This window comes from Saimiri boliviensis, chromosome 9 (genome assembly GCF_048565385.1).
Source record: "Saimiri boliviensis isolate mSaiBol1 chromosome 9, mSaiBol1.pri, whole genome shotgun sequence".
Lineage (NCBI taxonomy): Eukaryota > Metazoa > Chordata > Mammalia > Primates > Cebidae > Saimiri > Saimiri boliviensis.
The window spans coordinates 19079386-19103291 of NC_133457.1; the positions used below are offsets into that span (position 1 = coordinate 19079386).

Here is a 23906-nt window from a genome sequence, read left to right on the forward strand (position 1 = left end):
AGTTGTTGAGGTAGGGCCCATTGCTTACAACTGGAGATGGTAAGTACAGTGGGACTTCTTGGGTAATTATTTATAAACAAGTTAACTCAGGCTCTTGGTTCCATCCACCGAGTGTACCATATTTGCATCTAGAGTGCTAGAATAAAAGTCCTGTCAGGAACAAAATAAAAGATCCAACCACATAAATACAAGAGACAGCTTACCATGAAACACACTGTTGTCCACCAGAAAATGCCTGCGGTACTGCACACAGTTCCTTTTCTCCAAGTTCCAGTAACTCATTGTCAGAAGATTTCTGGCACAGCATCAAAACCAAATTGCCCTGTCAAGGGAAACAGAATGAGACAAAAATGAAGAAAACGGCAGCCACACGCTCACACTGGTAGCATAATGCCATCGGTTGCCCAGCATTATGGAGCAACACATATAGCATACAACTTCTCCACACATGGAGCTAGAATCCCCCAGGCCCTAAGAAATTTCCCACAAGTCTTCCCAGGGTCTAGAATGTCATTTAACATATCTTTTTCAAACCACCTTTGAGGGCTCCACATTACCCATCTCCAGGGGAAATGAACCTACCATCAGGGAGCGGGTTTCAGGGCTGGTTTACACGCTCCAGGCCTCACTAATAGTAGTCCAAGATCCAAACCAGTCAACACTGGTAACATTTCAGGAAATCTCAGCTGCAGGGTGGGGAAGCAACTGACAGAAATGAAATCATCATTCCCAATTCCTGAATTTTGTGTCAGTACAGCATCCATGTGGCAATGAATGAGCCAAACACATTAATAAATGTGTCTCCCTCTTTTGAGTTCATTACTGGTGTCCATTTAGGACCCCACTAGGGCCTGGATCTGCCCCAGGCTGAACTCACTGGTGTAACCAGAGCTGGGCACAGGCCTCGGCAAGGTAAACTAGCAATGCCTGCTCCTACGTAGGACTTGCTCCACCACAGACACAGAGAAACACAATGCTAGCTAGAGTAAGAACTTGAAAAGCAGAGATCTGAGTTGATGAATTAAATTCCTCCAAAAGCTGAAGTGCATAACCCTGAACAAGGCCTCCTTTGTTCACAGGATTTGGCTAAAGCAACTTTTCAGAATTCCAGCCTCCTTTCTGTTCACAGAATAAAGCCAGGCAAAACTAAGCAAGACTGGCATGAAGTAAAAGCCCACAGGTGGGAAATAATTTGTCATCTGTCCTACTAAAACCACCTAGAATTTTGTAAACATACCCCAGGATGAAATCAGCCACTTAGTGAAAAAATATATATTATCAAAGTATTGTCTATTCATTAATGGAACAATTGATGAAGGCTCCCGAAGCTTTTGTCAGAGCTTCTCCTTGGCTCCCTATGGCCCCACCTTAACCCACCCCACCAGGGACCTTACCTAATTCCCTCCTATCCTGCCTTTTCCCTGGCTCCATGCTGGACTCCCCACTTCCACTTGCCTCATACCCACCTGGCTAATCTGGCTGCTTATCCTACTTCCGAAGGCTGAGGGAGTCTCACTACCATATGGAACTGACTATAAAATACAAGAGAACAGGTCGGGCTTGGTGGCTCATGCTTGTAATCCCAGCACTTGGGGAGGCTGAGGCGGGCAGATCACCTGAGGATAGGAGTTCAAGAACAGTCTGGCTACCATGGTGAAACCCTGTTTCTGCTAAAAATACAATTAGCTGAGCATGGTAGCATGTGGCCTGTAATCCCAGCTACTTGGGAGGCTGAGGCAAGAGAATCACTCAAACCTGAGAGCAGAGGTTGCAATGAGCCAAGATTGTGCCATCGCACTATAGCTTGAGCAAAAAGAGCAAAACTCCATCTCAAAAAAAAAAAAAGTAAAGAAAAATACAACAGAATACAGCTAATTGTGAAAACAATCCAACCTCTACCCTCTCCCCAGCCAATACTACATACCACAAAGATCTCTTCTTTAAAAAGTATTTTTAGTTATACAAATAATGCAGTTATATATCTTCATCACTTTTTTTTAAACTCAATGCTGAAATTCATCAATTTTTTTTTTAAATCAAAGTCCCCTCCCCTCTTCTCTCATTTCATGTCCCTCTCCTGGAATGACCACTTCTGTTAGGTATGTATTCTCATTCTTTTCTTTTGTATTTACATGTATATATAGGCATGTAATTTTGAAGACACATATTTTTAACAATACCTTTTTCCAAGAATTAAAAATAATTTTTAATAACAGTAGTAATTTCCTATAAAAACTATATTTTATATTAGAAATGTTCTAATTTACATGGAATTAAAGAGAACCTTGTTTGTATTCATGCTCATCTTTTCTTATTGACTTGATCTTGTGATTTCATGTGTTACTCTTTATTTTGCCCTCTCTGCTCATTCTCAACCCAAAAGAGAAGGTAGCGGAATCTGAAAAACACAAATTGTACTTAAAAAAAAAAAAAAAAGGCACAAGATTTCTGGTAATTTGTTACACAGCAATAGATAATATAACATACAATACATATACTATCCTCTCAAAGGATGATCACCCAATCAGAGTTGAGACCTTCAACTCTGTCGGGACAGAAGCACAAACCCACAGACATGTATATAATATTGAGATACTTGGGCACTAGCTCACATCAGTGGCCCAGGCTTTCCAGTTTCCAGATCTTTTTGCTTTTCTTTAAAAGCTGGGTAAAATGCCACTGCCTATATGAAATGAACCCAGGAATCTCTCCCTCCAGTTTACCTACAATTCTTTCATGCACTTAACTCTCATAATCCTGTTTCCCAGTTATTGAGAATCTACGATGGCATCAGGAACTGCGATAAGGCTTTACATCCATTGAGTCTCAACCTTGACTACACATTAGAATCACCTGGGAAGCTTAAGACTCCTGACTTCCAAGCTACACCCAGGCCAATTACATCAGAATCTCTAGAGACGTAGGATTCCAGCATCAGCAAGAGACTGATTAAAAGATGCTCTCCCTCTGGCCTTCAGATTTAGAGATAATGGATGTGGAGATAATAAACAGAGTTAGTAGGCCTGGGGCAAGGGAAGAGAGCTGAGTGATAAGCCCCATTTTAGCTTCCACCAGATTCAGAAGAGCCAGGGCCTAGGGCTCACTAAAGAAAATCAAGTGAAAGGAGACAAACCTCGCCTGACGTAGCCAGAAGGAAAACCGAGGCCCAGAAAAGATGTGTGGCTTTCAAGATAGCACCGCTAGCTGTCAGATGATAAACTGTGGGAAACCCAGCCTCAGCAGTTCTAAAGCAAGTTGATTATGAGAAAACACTGAACAAAAGTAGATTTAAAAAAATAAAAATAAAAATAAAAAGCCAAAGCAAGTTGAGTGTTTCACGGCTCCGTTTGTGTGAACCCAGTAGGTAAAAACAACTACTAACGTATACCACATTCATTAATTTTTAGACAATTTATATTACATTAAAGATGTACTTCCCCTGCATCTTCTACCCAATTTGAAGTTGTTTGGTTAATATTCAGGCAAGGATAGTTTTAAATTGATCACCTTTTTTTCCTTTTCAACTTACTTTTTAGACTTACAAAATACTGCACCTTCTAAGAGGTCCGGGTAATACAACATGTTACCCATTCAGAACTCCATAAACATTTACATCTTATAAATAGAATGTGCAGATTTATGCTTTTTTAAACATACAGATTAATTATGGTACCATACAAAATAGTCTCATTGCCCTAAAATCTGCTATGCTCTGCATCTTCCCTCCCTCCCCCTTAAGCCCTGATAAGCACTGATTTTTTTTTACTGTCTCTATAGTTTTGCCTTTTCCAGAATGTCCTGAGGTTGGAAACACACAGTACATAGCCTTTTCCAATTGGCTTCTTTCATTTGGTAATATGCATTTAGTGTTCTATGTCTTTTCATGGCTTGAGAGCTCATTTCATCTTAACACTAAATAATATTCCATTGTCTGGATGTACCGCAGTTCATTTATCCACTGAGCTACTGATGAACATCTTAGTTGTTTCCAAATTTTGAAACTTATAAATACAAGTGCTGTAAACATCCATGTGCAATTTTGTGTGTGTGTGGATATACGTTTTCAACTCATCTCGGTAATACCGAGGAAGGTGACTGCTGGACTGTGTGGTAATACAATGTTTAGTTTGTAAGAAACAGTCAAGCTATCTTCTAAAGTAGAAGATATTTTGTATCACTTTGCATTGCTGCCAGCAATAAATGACAGTTCCTGTTGCTCTGCATCTTTGCCAGCATTTGGTGTTCTGGATTTTGGCCTTTCTAATGGCTGTGTAGTGGTACTCATTGCTGTTTTAATTTTCATTTTACTAATGACCTATGATGTGAAGCATCTTTCATATGCTTGTTTGCCACTAGTATATCTTCTTTGATGAGGTGTCATTCATTCATCCTTTCATTTATTCATTTGAGAGAGGGTCTTACTCTGATGCCCAGGCTGAAGTACAATGGCATAATCAAGGCTCAGCTGCAGCCTCAACCTCCAGGGCTCAAGCAATCCTCCCATCTCAGCCTTCTGAGTAGCTGGGGCCACTGGCATCTACCACCATGTCTAATGTTTTAATTTTTTGCAGAGACAGGATCCCATTATGTTGCTCAGGCTGGTCTCAAATTTCTTGGTTCAAGGGATCCTCCTGCCTCGGCCTCCCAAAGTGCTGGGATTATAGACATGAAGCACTGCACCCAGCCTAAGTTTTAAGAGTTTTTAAAATATATATTTTGGACAAGAGTCCTTTATCAGATACATCTCTTGCAAATATCTTCTCCCATACTGTGACTTGTCACTAACAGTGTCTTTCACAGAGCAAAACTTTTTAATTTTAATAAAGTTCAGCTTACCAGCTCATGCCTGTAATCCCAGCACTTTGGGAGGCTGAGATGAGTGGATCAGTTGACATCAGAAGTTTCAGACCAGCCTGGTCAACACGGTGAAACCCCGTCTTTACTAAAAATACAAAAATTAGCCAGCTGTGGTGGCATGCATCTGTAATCCTAGCTACTCAGGAGGCTGAGGCAGGAGAATGGCTTGAACTCAGGAGGCAGAGATTGCAGTGAGCTGAGATCTCGCCACTACACTCCAGCCTGGGCAACAGAGCAAAAAACTCTGTCTCAAAAAAACAAAAAACAAAAAACTAGTTTTAAAATATGCCTCCATGTTTAGAAGCTTGAAACCTGAAAAGCACAGAAAAACTCAAAAAGTGTTCAGTGTGATATTATTTATCCCCTAGAGACAATGACCATGGACACTGTCTTTTTTTTCTTTTAACACAAACTAGATATTATAAGCCTACTTCTTTTGCTGAATAACCTAATATGTTGCAACCCTCTAGGTATATCAACAAATATACTTTTACAGAACATAAATGTGATTTGAAAAAGAAATTGTAATGAACTTTACTCAAAGACACCGAACACAAAATATCTTAATGCAAAAATAATAAAAGCCATGTAAACATGTAGAGGACTCATGCAGCAAATGAACTTTTAAAAAAAGCTTAAAAGTTAAAATGCTCCTAAGCTCATTTTATAGGTAATAAGTAACTTTTGTAGCCATGTAAAATCAGGTAAAATTTCTTTATTTCTGACATTTTTAGTTGTAATTAACATGACCAGAACTGCCAATACCAAACAAGTCAGAAAACTGGCAACAGGACACCACCAACAAAGAATATTAGAAATTCAAGGATGGCACTTTTAACTAAGAAAAATGGCAAGTACTTTGAGTAATAATCGTTTGTCAATACTTTTTCTTTTTTGAGACAGAGTTTCACTCTTGCCCAGGCTGGAGTGCAATGGTACGATCTTGGCTCAGCACAACCTCTGTTTCAAGCAATTCTCCTGCCTTGGCCTCTCAAGTAGTTAGAATTACAGGCATGTGCCACCATACCCAGCTAATTTTGTATTTTTAGTAGAGGTGGGTTTCCCCATGTTGGTCAGGCTGGTCTCAAACCCCTGACCTCAGGTGAGCCGCCCAGTTCGGCCTCCCAAAGTTCTGGGATTACAGGTGTGAGCCACCACACCCGGCTGTCAATACTTATAAAACTCAACAATGAAAAAAATACCCTTCCCACCCATACCCACTTACAAGAATTAAATCTCCCTTTAAGAAAGCTCCACCATGGTGAACATCTGCTGATTTTTCCCTCTTCTAGAAAGAGCACCCCAGTTTTCTTCTGAGAAACTCCTTCTCCCACTCTCTGTTCAAGATTCAGGTGCTGTCAGCTTCATCCCCTGATTCAGGTAGACATGTGGCTTAGGCAGGCAAATCAGAGAATTGCATCCACCAGGCCACAGTATAGGAGACCCACAGGGCCTGTTTCAGGTCACTGAGAGTCAGGCACAGATTTCTGTTTGAACTATTGGGGGAAAAAAAAAACAGAAAACTTCCTTTTCAGTATTACTTGAAGTTTCAAGGTCTAAGCCTCAATACATAAAGCTCCTGGCCACCGTCTTATCAATATAAGGGAAAAATTTCTGGATATTGGATCCAACCCAGAGAAACAGAAAAAAACCAATTCCTGGTAATATCATTTGCCATACCTGTAGCTAGATCTATTTTTGTGCCTTTTAGTTAAATAAGCCAGTACATTTCCTTTTTTTTTTTTTTTTTTTTTTTTTTTGATTTAGTTTTGTGTAAGCCACATTGAGTGGGTTTTTCTGTCACTTGCACCTAGAGTCCTGACTGATTAATATGTCAGCATAGCAAAATGTAAAGACGACCCATCTGGCCATCATGAACTCTCTATTCTGATTTCAGTTCTAACAACTGACTCACAGGAGACCTTGGGCAAGTTTTCAACAAGTCCTCTCTGAGTTCAAAACCATGACTCAGTAATTTCTTTCTTGGGCTTTTTCTAGGGTTATGATGCATTCAATTCCTTTGTCCTGGCTGAAAAGGATTCCCCCATACTACTTGAAGGTGTCTTTAAGCAAAGCAAAACACAAAACCTTTTCTTCAGCTTTAGAATTCCTTTAGCTATTTTCAAATGTCAGGCAAATCTATATTACTGCTTTAACCTGAGTTTTATGAAACACTACAGATTTGTTCAAGCCGCTTGATGGGCTTAAAAGACAAATTATCCCAGTTCATATATGAAAATCAGAATTATAATACTGTGCTAAAAAAAAGAAAAAGAAAAATCTTTAAAAGATAACATTAATTAGCCGGGCGAAATAGCGGGCACCTGTAATCCAAGCTACTTGGGAGGCTGAGGTAGGAAAATTGCTTGAACCCAGGAGACGGAGGTTGCAGTGAGCCGAGGTCACACAATTGCATGCCAGCCTGGGCCCTGACTGCTGTCTCCACCTCTTTTTCTCTACTATGACTATCACCACCAGAGCCCAATCTCCTCCGGTACCTTTATCCATAAAAAACAATATACCCTTTACATTCCTTATTAATAATATATTATTTGTAAATCACATCATGACTTACACAATTTTCTATTTACATCTTGTCTTAAGAAAAAGGCTCTTACAATAGTCCTATGAATTCCACATTATTTTTTTTTTGGAATTCTACATTATTAATAAGACTAATTGGAAACAGCCTGTTGCAAACTCACATCTCCTGACTCCAAATCCACTGTCCCCAGTCCAGAGCTATACTCCATATCCAGCACCATTTCCTCCCTGACATTCTGCTTCCCTATAAAAAGAACCTAGAGTTGTATTACTCATGACAGACAAGACTCTAATTCTTCGCACATCCACCATTCAACCCAACTCTACTATGAACCAAGAAGAGGCAGGAGGAGACAACTAAATGAAACATTACTTATTCAAAAAATGCATACCTTGTCCCTCCAGCAGGAGCCTCTGTAGTGTATAGAATTGTAGTGTATAGAATAGAGATTATCAGAGCAAAGTGTCAGTCCTTTGGGTATAAGATGGTGCTTTGAAATGAAATTTGAGTGAGCTACTTGGACAAAGTTCAGAAACACCAAGTTTACTTGCCACATATCATGGTAAAAAACTGTCTGAGAGGTGTGTGTGTTCTCCAATTTGCTAGCAGCATTTGGAGAATGTTGAAATGAGAAGAAGGATATGGCCAGAAATTAAAATGTAACACACACACCTGCCTCCTTGTTGAAAAAGGAATGACTAGTTCATGGGATGTAGTAAGCTATCAAGGGACAATGGACAAATACCCGACTGAAAGTCAAAAATCCAGAGCTGTTAGCACTGAAATCTCCTTTGATGTTTAAAAAAAAAAAAAGAAAAAGAAAATGCAGAGCTGCAGCCCAATGCTGCCTCTAACACTGTCTCAGGGTCAATCTCTTCACAACCCTGTGCTTCAGCTACCTCATCTAAGGAACAAAAAAAAAGGCTGCGCACAGTGGCTCACACCTGTAATACCAGCACTTTGGGCAATCAGCCAAGGTGAGCGGGTCATCTGAGCTCAGTGTTCGAGATCAGCCTGATCAACATGGTGAAAACCTGTCTCTACTAAAAATACAAAATTAGCCAGGCATGATGGCACATGCTTGTAATCCCAGCTACTTGAGAGGCCTAGGAGGAGAATCCCTTGAACCTCGGAGGTGGAGGTTGCAGTGAGCCGAGATCGCACCATTGCCCGCCAGCCTGGGCAACAAGAGTGAAACTCCATCTCAAAAAAAAAAAAAAGTGGGGGGAGTGGCAGTGAATGAGATGCTCTTTAAAGTATTTCCAATTTTAATACTCAATATTCCATTAAAAAGGTTGATGGAAAACTCCTTCCCAATATCCCAATCCATTCATCTGTGATTATAAATTAAAATAACCCTGAGAAGCCACAAAATGAACTCTCAGGTATCAGTTGTATAGCATTTTACTTATATGGAGAAGTGCTCATTTCCTTCTCCTTAAGCCTTGCTGGGAAGTAAAGTCAAAGTTAAGCTCTGACAGTAATATTCATAAAACGGCAAGCACTTAGAAACAGCAAGGCATAGCAAAACAGGTCTCAAAATTACATCCTGTACTTCGGCCTCTGACACAACATATGTTCAGAAATTTTGCGCCCAGGTATCCCTAAAAGTTGGGAATTCAAACTAAATCCAGTTAAAAACTAAGATTTCAAACAAAGTTGCTCCTTTCTCATTTCTCCATTAATTTTAAGACGAAGTAAGAGAATTACACAGGGAAAGGATGGGGTGGGAGGGGACAGGGCTCCTCTTCTCTGGCCCAACCCCAGACTGACAGCTTCTAAAGCAGTTCAGAAGCCTGCCTCAGGCCCAGAGGGCTCCCATGTCAACCGCCACCCGGCAGATGGCCTCCCCCACCATAGGTCCCTCCCCCACTTCCCACAGGTTTCTAAGCACCACCAAACTGGTTGTTAAAGGCCTCTGCAAACAGCCTAATTCCACAGCCTAGCCCCCTCCCAGCTATGTACACAAAGGGAACAAAATAAAAGGGTACTTTGTTCATTTTTTAAGGCTCACAGGAGACACCACTAAATCCCAAGTTCCTAGTGTGTTTTCTTTTCTCTAATGCAATCAGGAGCTGAAACTGCTCTGAGCTAGTTAAGCAATGAGGCTCAATCGACCCTCCAAAGACACTGTGATGCTGCATTTGAAAGGGCTGGTTTAGAGTATGTGATATGTATCCAGAGCTTGAAGGAGTCCTTTTCCCTTTTTTATACATTATTGGTCTTCAATTGCTCATGTTTTATGATTTTTTACATGTATTTTCCGAAGTAAGGCTGGCCTATAATTTCCATTTCTCATATTGCTCTCAAAAGGTTTTTGCATCGAAGTTCTCATAGCTTTACAAAATGAGTTTCTATTTCCTGGAATAATTAGGTAGAACTTGCTAGTAAAACCAGTTGAGCCTGAACTTTCCTTTAAGAAGAAATCTTTGACTACTGATTTATAAATTATAGCATTATTCAGGCTTTCTATTTTTTCTAAGTCAGTTTTGATAAGTTATATTTGTCTAGATATTTATTCATTTTCTCTAAGTTTTCAAATGTTTTAGCATGAAGTTGTACATAATATCATTTTAATATCCATAATATCTGTTTTCTGATTCCTAATACTGCTTATTTGTGCCTCTCATTTTTAAATCAATCTCACCAGGTATTTTTCAACATTACTAGTTTTTACAGTAATCTCCATTGAATAACATGGAATTATTATTATCATTTCCTTCCATCTGCTTTTTTTTTTTTTTTTTTTTTTTGAGACAGAGTCTTACTCTGTCACCCAAGCTGGAGTGCAATGGCACAATCACAGCTCACCACAGCCTCCACCTCCCAGGCTCAAGTAATTGACCTACCTCAGCCTTCCGAGTAGCTGTGGAGGCATGCACCACCACACCCACCTAATTTTTGTATTTTTTGTAGATACAGGATTTCATCAGGTTGCCCAGGTTGGTCTAGAACTCCTGAGCTCAAGCAGTTTGTCCATGTCAGTCTCCCAAAGTGCTGTGGGATGAGGCACCACACCCGGCTTTTTTTTTTTTTTTTTTTTTTTTAAGAGACAAGAGTAGCACTCTGTTGTCCAGGCTGGAGTGCAGTGGCATGATCATGGCTCACTACAGCCTCGACCTCCTAAGATTAAGGGATCCTTGTTCCTCAGCCTTTCAAGTAGCTAGAACTACAGACGTACACCACCATGCCCAGCTAATTTTTTGTGGAAACAAGGTCTCACTGTGTTGCCCAGGCTAGTCTAGAATGCCTGGCCTAAGCGATCCTCCCATCTCAGCTTCCCAAACTGCTAGGATTACAGGCATGAGCCACTGCATTTAGCCTTCCACTTGTTTTCTTTCAGTCTAAACTGCATCTTTTTCTAACCTTATAATTTCAACATTTGGCTGATTTCAGGTTTTCATCTTTTCTAATATAAGTATTTAAGGTTAAGCATGTGTTAGCTAATGCCCCAGTCCTCAAGTTTTGAATCACAGTATTTTTGTTATTCAGTTAAAAATATTTTCTGAACTCTATTACAGCTTTTTAACCCCAAGTTTATTTTGAAACCCATGTCTACAATTATTCATAGTAATCTTTTAGTTGGTTTCTAGTTTAATTCCACCATGGTCTGAGATTTAGATTGAGGTCACTTTTCATAACTGTTCTATGTGTGTTGGAAAAGAATATGTATTCTAAAGTTGGGAGGTGTGATCTTCATGTCTATCAGCTCAAGCTTATTAGTTACTTTGTTCAAATCTTGTGTATTAGGCCATTCTTGCACTGGCATAAATACTGAGACTGGGTAATTTATAAGAAAAGAGGTTTGGTTAGCTCATGTTTCTGCAGGCTGTACAGGAAGTATGGCACAGGTATCTGCTTCTGGGGAGGTCCCAGGAAGCTTTTACTAAGGTGGATGGTAAAGTGGGAGCAGGCATCTCACATGGCAGGAGCAAGAGTAAGAGTGTGGTGGGGTGCGGGGGTGCCACACTTTGCAACAACCAGATCTCACACGATCTCACTATCGTTGAGGATAGCACAAAGCATGACAGCACCATGTCATCCTTCCCCATGACCCAAACACCCCTCCACCAAGTCCCACCTCCAACACTGCAAATTACAATTGAACATATGATTTGGCCGGGACATGTATTCAAACTATATCATTCTGCCCTTGCCCCCCCAAATCTCATGTCCTCCTTATATTGCAAAATATAATCATGTCTTCCCAACAGTCTTCCAAAGTCTTAACTCATTCCAGCATCAACTCAGTCAAAAGTCCCAAGTCCAAAGTCTCATCAGAAAATGAGTTCCTTCCACCTGTAAGCCTACAAAATTGAAACAAGTTCTTTACCTCCAAGATACAGGAGCAGTACCAGCATTAAGAAAACATTCTTGGCCAGGCACAGTGGCTCACACCTGTAATTCCAGCACTTTGGGAGGCTGAGGCAGGTGGATCAAGAGGTCAGGAGTTTGAGACCAGCCTGGCCAACACAAAGAAATCCCGTCTCTACTAAAAATACAAAAAATTAGCCAGGCATGGTGGCAGGCACCTGTAATCCCAGCTACTTAGGAGGCTGAAGCAGGGGAATTGCTTGAACCCAGGGGGCAGAGGTTACAGTGAGCTGAGATTGCACCATTGCACTCCAGCCCAGGAGATGGTGCAAGACTCTGTCGAAAGAAAGAAAGAAAGAAAGAAAGAAAAAGGAAAGAAGGAAGGAAGGAAGGAAAGGAAGGAGGGAGGAAAGGAGGGAAGGCAGGAAGGCAGGAAGGCAGGAAGGCAGGAAGGCAGGAAGGCAGGCAGGAAGGAAGGAAAGATGGAAAACATTCTGTCCCATGCAAGCTCGAAACCCACCAGGACAGTCATCAAATCTTAAAGCTCCAAAGTAATCTCCTTTGGCTCCATGACCCACATTCAGGGAACACTGGTGCAACAGGTGGGCTCCCAAGACCTTGGGCAGCACTGCCCCTATGGCTTTGCAGTGTTCAGCCTCCACAGATGCTGTTATGGATTGCTGGAAGCCTGTGGCTTTTCCTGGAACAGTGTACAAGCTTCCTGTGGCTCTACCATTCTGAGGTCTGGAAGACAATTGGCCCCCTTCCCACAGTACCACTATGCAGTGCCCTGGTGGGGATAATGTGGGGACTCCATCCCCACATTTTCCTTCCATATTGCCCTAGAAGAGGTTCTCTGTCAGAGCTTTCTCCCTACAGCAGGCTTCTGCCTGGGCATCCAGACTTTCTTGTAAATCCTCTGATATCTAGGTGGAGGCTACCAAGCCTCATTCACTCTTGTACTCTGCACACCTGCAGGCTTAATGCCACATGGAAGCCACCAAAGTTTATGGCCATTCTTGCAGGAATAAGGTGGTGTTGCATTGTGGTTTTTTATTTGCATTTCCCTGATCATTACTAACACTGAGCCTTTTTTCATATGTTTGTTGGCCATATGTATATCTTATTTTGAGAATTGTCTATTCATGTCCTTAGCCCACTTTTTGAAGGGATTGTTTTTTTCTTGATGATTTATTTGAGTTTCTTGTAGATTCCAGATATTAGTCCTTCATCAGAGATACAGACTGTGAAGATTTTCTCCCACTCTGTCAGTTGTCTGTTTACTCTGCTGATTATTTCTTTTGCTGTGCAGAAGCTTTTTAGTTTAAGTCTCATCTATTTACATTTCTTTTTGTTGTATTTGCTTTTGGGTTCTTGGTCATGAAGTCTTTGCCTAAGTCAGTGTCTAGAAGGGTTTTTCCAATGTGATCTTCTAAAATTTGTAAGGTTTCAGGACTTAGATTTAAGCATTTGATCCATCTTCAGTTGATTTTTTATATAAGGTGAGAGAGGAGCATCCAGTTTCATTCTTCTACATGTGGTTTGCCAATTATTCCAGCACCATTTGTTGAATAGGTGTCCTTTCCCCACTTTGTTTTTGTTTTGTTGAAGACCAGTTGGCTGTAAGTATTTGGCTTTCTTTTTAGATGCGCTATTCTGTTCTATTGTTCTATGTGCCTATTTTTATGGCACATGCTGTTTTGGTGACCATGGCCTTATAGTATAGTTTGAAGTCAGGTAATGGGATGCCTCCAGATTTGTTCTGTTTCCTAAGTCTTTATTTGGCTATGTGGGGTCTTTTATGGCTTCATGTAAGTTTTAGTATTGTTTTTTCTAGTTCTCAGAATGATGGTGGTATGTTGATGGGAATTGCATTGAATCAGTAGATTGGTTTTGGCAGTATGGTCATTTTCACAATATTGATTCTACTCATCCATGAGCATGGGATGTGTTTCCATTTGTATGTATTTTCTATAATTTCTTTCAGCAGTGTTTTGTCATTTTCCTTTTATAGGTCATTCACTTCCTTAGTTAGGTATATTCCTAAGTTTGTTTTTTTTTTCTTCAGCCATTGTAAAAGGGGTTGAGTTCTTGATTTGATTCTCAGCTTGGTTGCTGTTCATGTATAGCAGAGCTACTGATTTGTGTACATTAATTTTGTATCCCGAAACTTTGCTGAATTTATCAGTTATAGGAGCTTTTTGGATGTTTAGGATCTTCTAGGTATACAATCATATCTTCGGCAAACCACAGGTAAACTTCCTCTTTACCAACATGGATACCCTTTATTTCTTTCTCTTGTCTAATTGCTCTGGCTAGGATTTCTAGTACTATGCTGAATAGAAGTAGTAAAAGTGGACCAGGTGCAGTGGCTCACACCTGTAACCCCAGCACTTTGGGAGGCAAAGGTGGGTGGATCACCTGAGGTCAGGAGTTCCAAAACAGCCTGGCCAACATGATGAAACTCTCTAAAAATACAAATTATTTTTACCAAAAATACAAAACTTAGCTGGGCATACTGACATGACTCTGTAATCCCAGCTACTTGGGAGGCTGAGGCAGGGGAATCGCTTGAACCTGGGAGACAGAGGTGCATTGAGCCAAGATCGCAGCACTGCACTCCAACGTGGGCAAAAGAGTGAGTCTCCATCCCAAAAAAAAGCAAGAAGTCGTGAAAGTGGGCATCTCTGTCTTGTTCCAGTTCTCCAGAGGAAGATTTTGACTTTTCTCCATTCAGGATAATGTTGGCTGTGGGTTTGTCATAGATGTATTTTATTACCTTAATGTATGTCCCTTCTATGGCAACTTTGCTGAGGGTTTTAATCATAAAAGAATGCTAGATTTTGTCAAATGCTTTTTCTGAGTCTATTGAGATAATCATGTGATTTTTTGTTTTTAATTCTGTTTATGCGGTGTATCACATTTATTGATTTGCACATGTAAAACCATCCCTGCATCCCTGGTATGAAACCCACTTGATCATGGTGGATTATTTTTTTGATATGTTGTTGGATTCCGTTAGCTAGTATTTTGTTGAAGATTTTTGCATCTATGCTCATCAAGGATATTGGTTTATAGTTTTCTTCTTTCGGTACGTCTTTTGCTGGTTTGTGCATTAGGTTGATACCGGCTTCACAGAATGATTTAGGAAGGATTCCCTCTATCTTTTGGAATAGTGTCAATAGCATTGGTGCCACTCTTCTTTGAATGTCTGACAGAATGCAGCCATGAATCCATCTGATCCTAGACTTTTTTTATTTTTAAACACAGTTTTGCTCTATTGTCCAGGCTGGAGTGCAATGGCACGATCTTGGCTCACTGCAACCTCCACCTCCCAGGTCCAAGCGATTCTCCCGCCTTGGCCTCCTGAATAGCTGGGTTTACAGGTGCATGCCACCATGCCCAGCTAATTTTTGTATTTTTAGTAGAGACGGGATTTCACCATGTTGGTCAGGCTGGTCTTGAACTCCTGACCTCGTGATCTGCCTGCCTCTACCTTCCAAAGTGCTGGGATTACAGGCATGAGTCACTGGGCCCAACCTTCTTGGTAATTTTTTTTACTACCATTTCAATCTTGCTGTTTTTTATTAGTCTATTCAGAGTATGTACTTCTTCCTGATTTAATCTAGGAAGATTGTATATTTCCAGGAATTTATCCATCTCCTCTAGGTTTTCTAGTTTATGCACATAAAGATGTTCATAGTAGCCTTGAATGCTATTTTGCATTTCTGTGCTCTCAGTTGTAATATCTCCCATTTCATCTCTAATTGAGCTTATTTGGATTATGTCTCTTCTTCTCTTGGTTTATCTCACTAATGGTTTATTAATTTTGTTAATCTTTTCAAAGAACCAGCTTTTTGTTTCATTTTCCTTTTGTATTGTTTTTTGTTTTGTTTTGTTTCAATTTCACTTAGTTCTGCTCTGATCCTCCTTATTCCTTTTCTTCTGTTAGGTTTGGGTTTGGTTTGTTCTTGTTTCTCTAGTTTTTTGAGGTATGACCTTAGATTGTTTATTTGTGCTCTTTCAGACTTTTTGATTTAGGTCTTTAATGGTATGAAATTTCTTCTTAGCACTGCCTTTATTGTATCCCAAAGGTTTTGATGGATTGTGTCACTATTATCATTCAGTTCAAATAATTTTTAAATTTTCATCTTGATTTCATTGTTGACCTAGCAATCCTTCAGGAACAGGTTATTTAATTTCCATGTATTTGCACGTTTTGAGGGTTGATTTTGGAGTTGATATCCAATTTTATTCCACTGTGACCTGAGAGATTATTTGCTATAATTTCAATTTTCTTAAATTTGTTAAGACTTATTTTGTGGCCTATCATATGGTTTATCTTAAAGAATGTTCCATGTGCTGAGTATAGGTCTGCAGTTATTGGGAAGAATATTCTGTAAATATCTGTTAAGTCTGTTTTTTCTAGGGTATGGTTAAGTCCATTTTTTTGTTGTTGTTGACTTTCTGTCTTGATGGCCTGTTTAGTGCTGTCAGTGGGGTATTAAGGTCCTCCACTATTACTGTGTTGCTGTCTATCTCATTTCTTAGATCTAGCAGTAATTGTTTTATAAATTTAGGAGCTCCAGTGGTAGGTGCATATGTATTTAGAATTGTGACATCTCCCTGTTGGACTAATTCTTTTATCATTTTATGATGTCCTTCTTTGCCGTTTTTAACTGCTGGGTTTTTGTTTTTGTTTTTGTTTTTGTTTTTGTTTTGAGACGGAGTTTCACTCTTGTTACCCAGGCTGGAGTGCAATGGCGTGATCTCGGCTCACCGCAACCTCCGCCTCCTGGGTTCAGGCAATTCTCCTGCCTCAGCCTCCTGAGTAGCTGGGATTACAGGCACGCGCCACCATGCCCAGCTAATTTTTTGTATTTTTAGTAGAGACGGGGTTTCACCATGTTGACCAGGATGGTCACGATCTCTTGACCTCATGATCCACCCGCCTCAGCCTCCCAAAGTGCTGGGATTACAGGCTTGAGCCAGTGCGCCCGGCTTGCTGTTGCTTTAAAGTTTGTTTTATCTGATATAGGAATCACTACTCTTGGTTGCTTTTGGTGTCCATTGGCATGGAATATCTTTTTCCACTCCTTTACTTTAAGTTTATGTGAGTCCTTATGTGTTAGGTGAATCTCTTGAAAGCAGCAGATAGTTGGTTGGTGAATTCTTATCCATTCTGCCATTCTGTATCTTTTAAGCGGAGCATTTAGGCCATTACATTCAATGTTAGTATTGAGATGTGAAGTACTACTCTATTCATCACAGTATTTGTTACCTGAATACCTTGGGGTTTTTAAAATTATTATTATTGTGTAATTGTTATATATGTCCTATGAGATTTATGCTTTAAGGAGGTTCTATTTTCCTGTATTTCAAGGGTTTATTTCAAGATTTAGAGCTCCTTTTAGCAGTTCTTGTTATGCTGCCTTGCTAGTGGTGAATTTTCTCAGCATTTGTTTGTGTGAAAAAGACTGTATTTTTCCCTTATTATGAACCTTAGTTTCGTTGGATACAAAATTCTTGCCTGATAATTGTTTTGTTTAAGGAGGCTAAAGGTAGGCCCCCAATCCCTGCTAGCTTATAGGGTTTCTGCTAAGAAATCTGCTGTTAATCTGATAGGCTTTGCTTTATAGGCTACCTGAAAATGCATGTAAGTTTTTTACCTTTCTGATAAGTTGAGATTTTTTAACCAAGTGACCCTATCTCTAAAATCACTTTTTGCGATTTAGAGTCTATTTTGTCTTAGGCCAAAACTGCCAGCTTCTTTTGGTTTTTATTCACCTATTTCCCTTTTTTATTATTTTACTTTCAAACATTCTGTATCCATATATGTTAGACCTTTTTTTTTTTTTTTTTTTTTTTTTTTTGAGACAGAGTCTCACTCTGTTGCCCAGGCTGGAGTGTGAAGGTGCAATCTCGGCTCACTGCAACTTCTACCTCCCAGGTTGAAGCAATTCTCCTTCCTCATCCTCCAGAGTAACTGGGATTACAGATGCATGCCCAGCTAATTTTTGTATTTTTAGTAAAGATAGGGTTTCACCATGTTGGCCAGGCTGGTCTCAACCTTTCCATTATAAGTGGTATATAGCTAAATTCTTCATCCACTCTAACAATCTTTGGTTCCTTTAGATTATGATTAGTGATACAATGGAATTTATTTCAACACCATATTTTGTGCTTGCTATTTGTCTTGCCTATTCTCAATTTTTTCTCAGCTCCCTTGATTTCCTTGAGATTATTTTTCTCCATTAGCTAGGAAGTTATCCAATCTTTTCCTAATTTTTAGTAGTTGCCTTAGAAATTTTAACATACATACTTTGCTTATAAAAGCCTCAATAATCACTATCTCTAATCTCTTCCCAAAGTATACAAGAATTTTAGAGCATATTAACTCCTTTTGCTCTCCAACTTATGTTACTAGTTCACACTGAATATATCATTATTATTTCATATAGTCAATATGTGTTTTAACTTAAACTTTCTTTGCTTTTCATTATTTCTTGTTTGTTGTTTGGTTTTTGTTTTTGTTTTGCTTTTTTGAGATGGAGTTTTGCTCTTGTTGCCCAAGCTGGTGTGCAATGATGCAATCTCAGCTCACTGCAACCTCCGCCTCCCAGGTTCAAGCAATTCTCCTGCCTCAGCCTCACTAGTAGCTGGGATTACAGGTACTGCCACCATGCCCAGCTAATTTTTTGTATTTTTAGTAGAGATGGCATTTCACTATGTTGGCCAGGCTGGTCTCAAACTCCTGACCTCAGGCAATCCACCCACCTCAGCCTCCCAAAGTGCTAAGACTACAGGCATGAGGCATGAGCCACCACACATCTGGCTTATTACCTCTTGTTTTGTTTTGTTTTGTTGGGTTTTTTGAGAGAGAATCTTGCTCTATAGTCAGGCATCAGGCTGGAGTGCAGTTCTGCCATCTTGACTCACTGTAACGTCCGCCTCCCAGGTGCAAGCAATTCTCCTGCCTCAGCCTCCCAAGTAGCTGGGACTACAGGCACGCACCACCATGCCCAGCTAATTTTTGTATTTTTTAGTAGAGATGGAGTTTCACTATTTTGGCCAGGACAGTCTTGATCTCTTGACCTCGTGATCCACCCACCTCAGCCTCCCAAAGTGCTGAGATTACAGGCATGGGCCACCACGCTTGGCCTATCTCTTGTTTTTAAGGTCCCTTATCTGGAAATTATTTTCTTCTACCTGAAGTGTACTCATTTAGTGAGGATCTACTGGAACAAATTTCCCTAGGTTTTTGTAAATCTGAAAGGTCTTTATTGTGTCCTAGTTTTGTTTTTTGTTTTTTTTTGAGACGGAGTTTCCCTCTTGTTACCCAGGCTGGAGTGCAATGGCGCGATCTCGGCTCACTGCAACCTCCGCCTCCTGGGTTCAGGCAATTCTCCTGCCTCAGCCTACTGAGTAGCTGGGATTACAGGCATGCGCCACCACGCCCAGCTAATTTTTTTTTGTATTTTTAGTAGAGACGGGGTTTCACCATGTTGACCAGGATGGTCTCGATCTCTCGACCTCGTGATCCACCCGCCTCGGCCTACCAAAGTGCTGGGATTACAGGCTTGAGCCACCACGCCCGGCCTGTGTCCTAGTTTTTTAAAGATTTTTTTTAATGAAAATAGAATCCTAGGCTGACAGTTAATTTCCCAGAGTACATGAAAGATAATATTCTACTGTCTTCTGGCTTCTGTTGTTACATTGTCAAGATAATTTGTCATGTCTTTGAAGATAAGCTTAAGATCCTCTCTTTATCTTTTGTGTTCTGCCATTTAATTATATTTTGTCTATGTGTAGATTTCTTTTTCCTTATTCTGACTGGAATTCATATGACTTCATCAATATGTCAAGTGATGCTTTTTATTGATCCTTGAAAATTCTCAGCCATTATCTCTTTAAATGTTGCTTTTTCCAATTTTCTTTTTTCTTGTTCTGTAACTATAATTAAATTTTTTTCCAGATTCCTTTGACTAATTTTTTGTGCAGCTTGGATTTACCTATTCATAAATTCATTCACTGACTTATTTTTAATTATTACCTTTTTGAGACAGAGTCTCACTCTGTCACCCAGGCTGGAGTGCAGTGGCGCAATCTTGGCTCACTGCAACCTCTGCCACCAGATTCAAGGGATTTTCCTGACTCAGCCTTCTGTGTAGCTGGGATTACAGGTGTGCATCACCACACCCAGCTAATTTTTGTATTTTTAGTAGAGACGGGGTTTCACTTGTTGGTCAGTGTAGGGAACCAGCCCTACATCACCCTTGGGTACCCCATGTTCGGTGGCAACAAAGGATTGAGAAAAAAGACAGATTAAGAGAGATAATGGGACCAGAGGGCCATCACTCATTACTTTGGAGGAGACAGTGAAGGCCCTTAGCTCTGATCATCCACACAATGTATTGGTTACAATCACTTTGATCTACAGGGTAGGGGTGGAGTGATGGTGGAGTGAATCAGTGAGCCAGAAGTAAATCAGTGAGCTGGAACTGCTGTGCCATGCTAAGGATTGATAACAGTGGCAGTTTGGGAGTTTCACAAAACAAGAACATGTGGTTATCTTTAGCTTATTATCTATGTACAGCTGATGGAACGTGGGCCTTACAAGGAGCCTACAAGTCTGGCTATGTCACAGTGCTATGAAGGAGTTTTATGTCCTTGAGCACAAGGTTTAAAGTAACAGAGCTTAGGTCACCCTGCACCGGAACATGAGACATGAAGAGGCCTTCCTCCTCAGAGGCCTCCTGCGGCCTTCCGCAGTTTGTTGCTCCTTGTCTGTGTATTACTTGTAACCAATTTAGGTAGGCACTCACTCTGTAAGTCCTTTTGCCTTTGCCACTTTTCCCAACAGGTCAGGCTGGTCTCAAACTCCTGATCTTGTGATCTGTCTGCTTCGGTCTCCCAAAGCGCTGGGATTATAGGTGTGAGCCACCACGCCTGGCCACATTTTTATTTTTTCAAGTTGTATTTGGTTCTTATTAAAATGAGGTTAGAAAAATAAAAATTAAATGAGCTTGGTTAGTCCTCATAGTTTCTTGTGTTTAGGGAGGTTTTTTGTTCTGTTTTTGGTTTTATAGAGATGCTCATTTGCCTTTTAATTTCATTGGCAGAAATTCTCTGTAGTCTGAGATAAAAAAATAAAAAGGAAAAAAATTGTGTTCTGCTCAGTACCAGCAACACTTCCAAAGTATGAAATCCCTTTTTTTTTTTTTTTTTTTTTTTTTTGAGACGGAGTTTCGCTCTTGTTACCCAGGCTGGAGTGCAACGGCGTGATCTCGGCTCACCGCAACCTCCGCCTCCTGGGTTCAAGCAATTCTCCTGCCTCAGCCTCCTGAGTAGCTGGGATTACAGGCACGTGCCACCATGCCCAGCTAATTTTTTGTATCTTTAGTAGAGACGGGGTTTCACCATGTTGACCAGGATGGTCTCGATCTCTCGACCTCGTGATCCACCCGCCTCAGCCTCCCAAAGTGCTGGGATTACAGGCTTGAGCCACCGCACCCGGCTTTTTTTTTTTTTTTTTTTTGAGACAGAGTCTCACTCTGTTGTCCAGGCTAGAGTGCAGTGGTGCAATTTCAGCTCACTGCAACCTCCACCTCCCAGGCTCAAGTGATTCTCCTGCCTCAGCCTCTCATATAGCTGAAATTACAGGCATGTACCACCACGCCCAGCTAATTTTTGTATTTTTAGTAGAGACAGGGTTTCACCATGTAGGCCAGGATGGTTTCAAACTCCTGACCTCAAGTGATCCATCTGCCTTGGCCAAAGTGTTGGGATCACAGACATAAGCCACTGTGCCTGTCCCAGTGTATGAAATCTTTAAACCAAGTCTTCATCTTGAGGTTTTCCTGACTACATAGGTATTGTGAATTCCAGATGCATACCTGTATTAGAGCTGGTTTGGAATCACATATTCTCAGGACCAAGTAATCAGGCATCTGCTCAGCACCAGTGATAGGTGATCTTCCTTACAGTCTTCTTAGATTGGAAAGAAAATAAGGTGATTTTGTTTTTGTTTTTTTCTTATTTACACTTACATTGAAGGAGAAGCCTTTTGAAATCCCAGCTTTATAACCAAAGGGCCCCTTCTCAGATGTCTCACCCTGTCTCATGTTCCTTATGCCTTCTGGCAATGAAAATTGAAATTCAAGTTAACCCAGTTTGGCAAAAGTCCTCAAGGCAAACCCAGCTTCAGTGCTCAACTGACCCTCTTCACTGAGTTTTGGCCATGAGTATTCATTACTTTCTTACTGGTTCATTGCATTTGAGAAAATGATTTTGCTATTTTATCCAGAATTTTTAAATGATTTCAGTGGGGTTGGGTGTTGCTAGAAAGAGAGCTAAACCCTGATAATTCACACTGAAAGCCACAAGTCCATGCAGTTTGACAGCCAAATCAGGACCTGATCTAGCCCAAAAATATATTAACTCAGGGCCTGCCACTTTGTAATAACTGCTGATATTTTTTCACACTTCCTATGGCCAAGTATCACGGTAAGCATTTTGTAAGTATTATTTTATTTAATCCTTTCAACTATCCAAAGGGCTAGGTTATTATCCCTAGTTTGCTGATAAAAAAAACTGAAGCACAGAAAGGTTAAGTAATTACCTAAGGTCCCACAGCTATCAAGTGACATCACTAGGATTTGAACTCAAAAAAATCTAACTCTAAAGATTTCCTTCTTGGCCAGGCATGGTGGCAAATGCCTGTAATCCCAGCTACTGAGGAGGCTGAGGCAGAAGAATCACTTGAACCTCGGAGGCAGAGGCTGTGGTGAGCCGAGATGCGCCATTGCACTGCAGCCTGTGCAACAAGAGCAAAACTCTGTCTCAAAAAAAAAAAAAAAAAAAAAAAAAAATCCTTCCTTAAGATCTGTGCAATTTTGCTTCCTAACAAATAATGAATAAAACAGAGGGGGAGAGAGAGAGGAAGATGAGCCAAGCCTTGTTCAGTATGACAGAGCCAGTAGCAGATTTTCCAACCTTCAGTCTTTTCCACCTCCCTATGCTCATATCAGCATGGGCATATGTCCATATATATATATATCTCCCTTTATTTTAAAAGTGGGCACACCATACTGATTGGAAATTAAGACCATATTAAAAAAACATCTAAAGGAATGAATGTTTGATTGGTAATTAGATTTCAACTCTCAGTGGCCATCAGTCTGGAACTCTAGCCCAATATTAACATATTTGATTGCATCTGAAGATGTTTCTTGACATACAAACTGCAGATTTATTTTATGATTCTTATTTAATCAACTTATGTGTAGGTCTAACATCAAAAATTCCTTGACTTATGCTAATTGTCTCTAAACCAGTGATTCCAACACTTTTTAAATAGTAGAAACGGATTTCAGAACATGTCTGCTCACAATTCCTTTACACATAAGGATGTTCAAAATTCAGTCTAAGAAAGGGCATCCCCCAAAGGGCAGATCTCCCAGTCTCCCCCATTCATCTTATTCTCTCTTCTGTATTCTTTCCCACCCACCAGTGAGTGAAGGGAGCTTATAGCATGGAATGTGTCCAAGTCTCATCTTTGCCTGCCCTCCCTACCCCTTCTACCCAGCAATAAGGAATGTAGCTCCTAGAAATCTGCCTTGTGCTGCCACTTCAAACTCCAAACATTGTCTCTCCTCCTTTCAACCACACAGCAGGGAAAGTGGGGAATCTGTGCCGAAAAAATGCAGAAAAGAGTTCCTGGAGAGTGGGATGTTACAGCCAGATGTCAAAGGATCAGTAGGTTTAAAAGAGGGAGAAGAGTATGGGAGGGTTGCATGGGAAGGACATTTTAGTAGGGAGAAACAGTAGATGCTTAATCTCTGTTCCTGATTCTAAAAGGAAATTACCAAAGAATATTATTAATATGCTATCTAAATATAATGTGATATAATAAGGAAACTGGGCCAGGCACGGTGGCTCATGCCTGTAATTCCAACTCTTTAGGAGGTTAAGGTGGGTGATGGCTTGAGCCCAGGAGTTCAAGACCAACCTAAGTGATATGATGAAACCCTATCTCCTCTACGAAAACTTCAAATATTATCCAGGCAAGGTGGTACACACCTGTAATCCCAGCTACTTAGGAGGCTGGAGTGGGAGGATCACTTGAGCTCGAGAGGCAGCGGTTGCAGGGAGCAAGAGATCATGCCACTGCACTCCAGCCTGTGTGACA

The 23906-nt window shown here is 40.4% G+C and overlaps 1 protein-coding gene across 8 annotated transcripts in view; it reads right to left on the reverse strand.

Moving 5' to 3' along the window:
• The window catches only part of PLCH1 (phospholipase C eta 1), a 255169-nt gene that overhangs the window by 214287 nt on the left and 16976 nt on the right, over positions 1-23906 (reverse strand). For 7 of the 8 annotated variants that reach the window (XM_074405538.1, XM_074405537.1, XM_074405534.1 and 4 more), the window contains exon 2: positions 204-322. In XM_074405538.1, coding sequence (XP_074261639.1) covers positions 204-282 — 79 coding nt within the window. In that variant the 5' untranslated portion in view covers positions 283-322. Of the gene's footprint in view, positions 1-203; positions 323-23906 lie in introns of those variants that run through there. The other variant, XM_074405535.1, reaches the window with a different exon arrangement.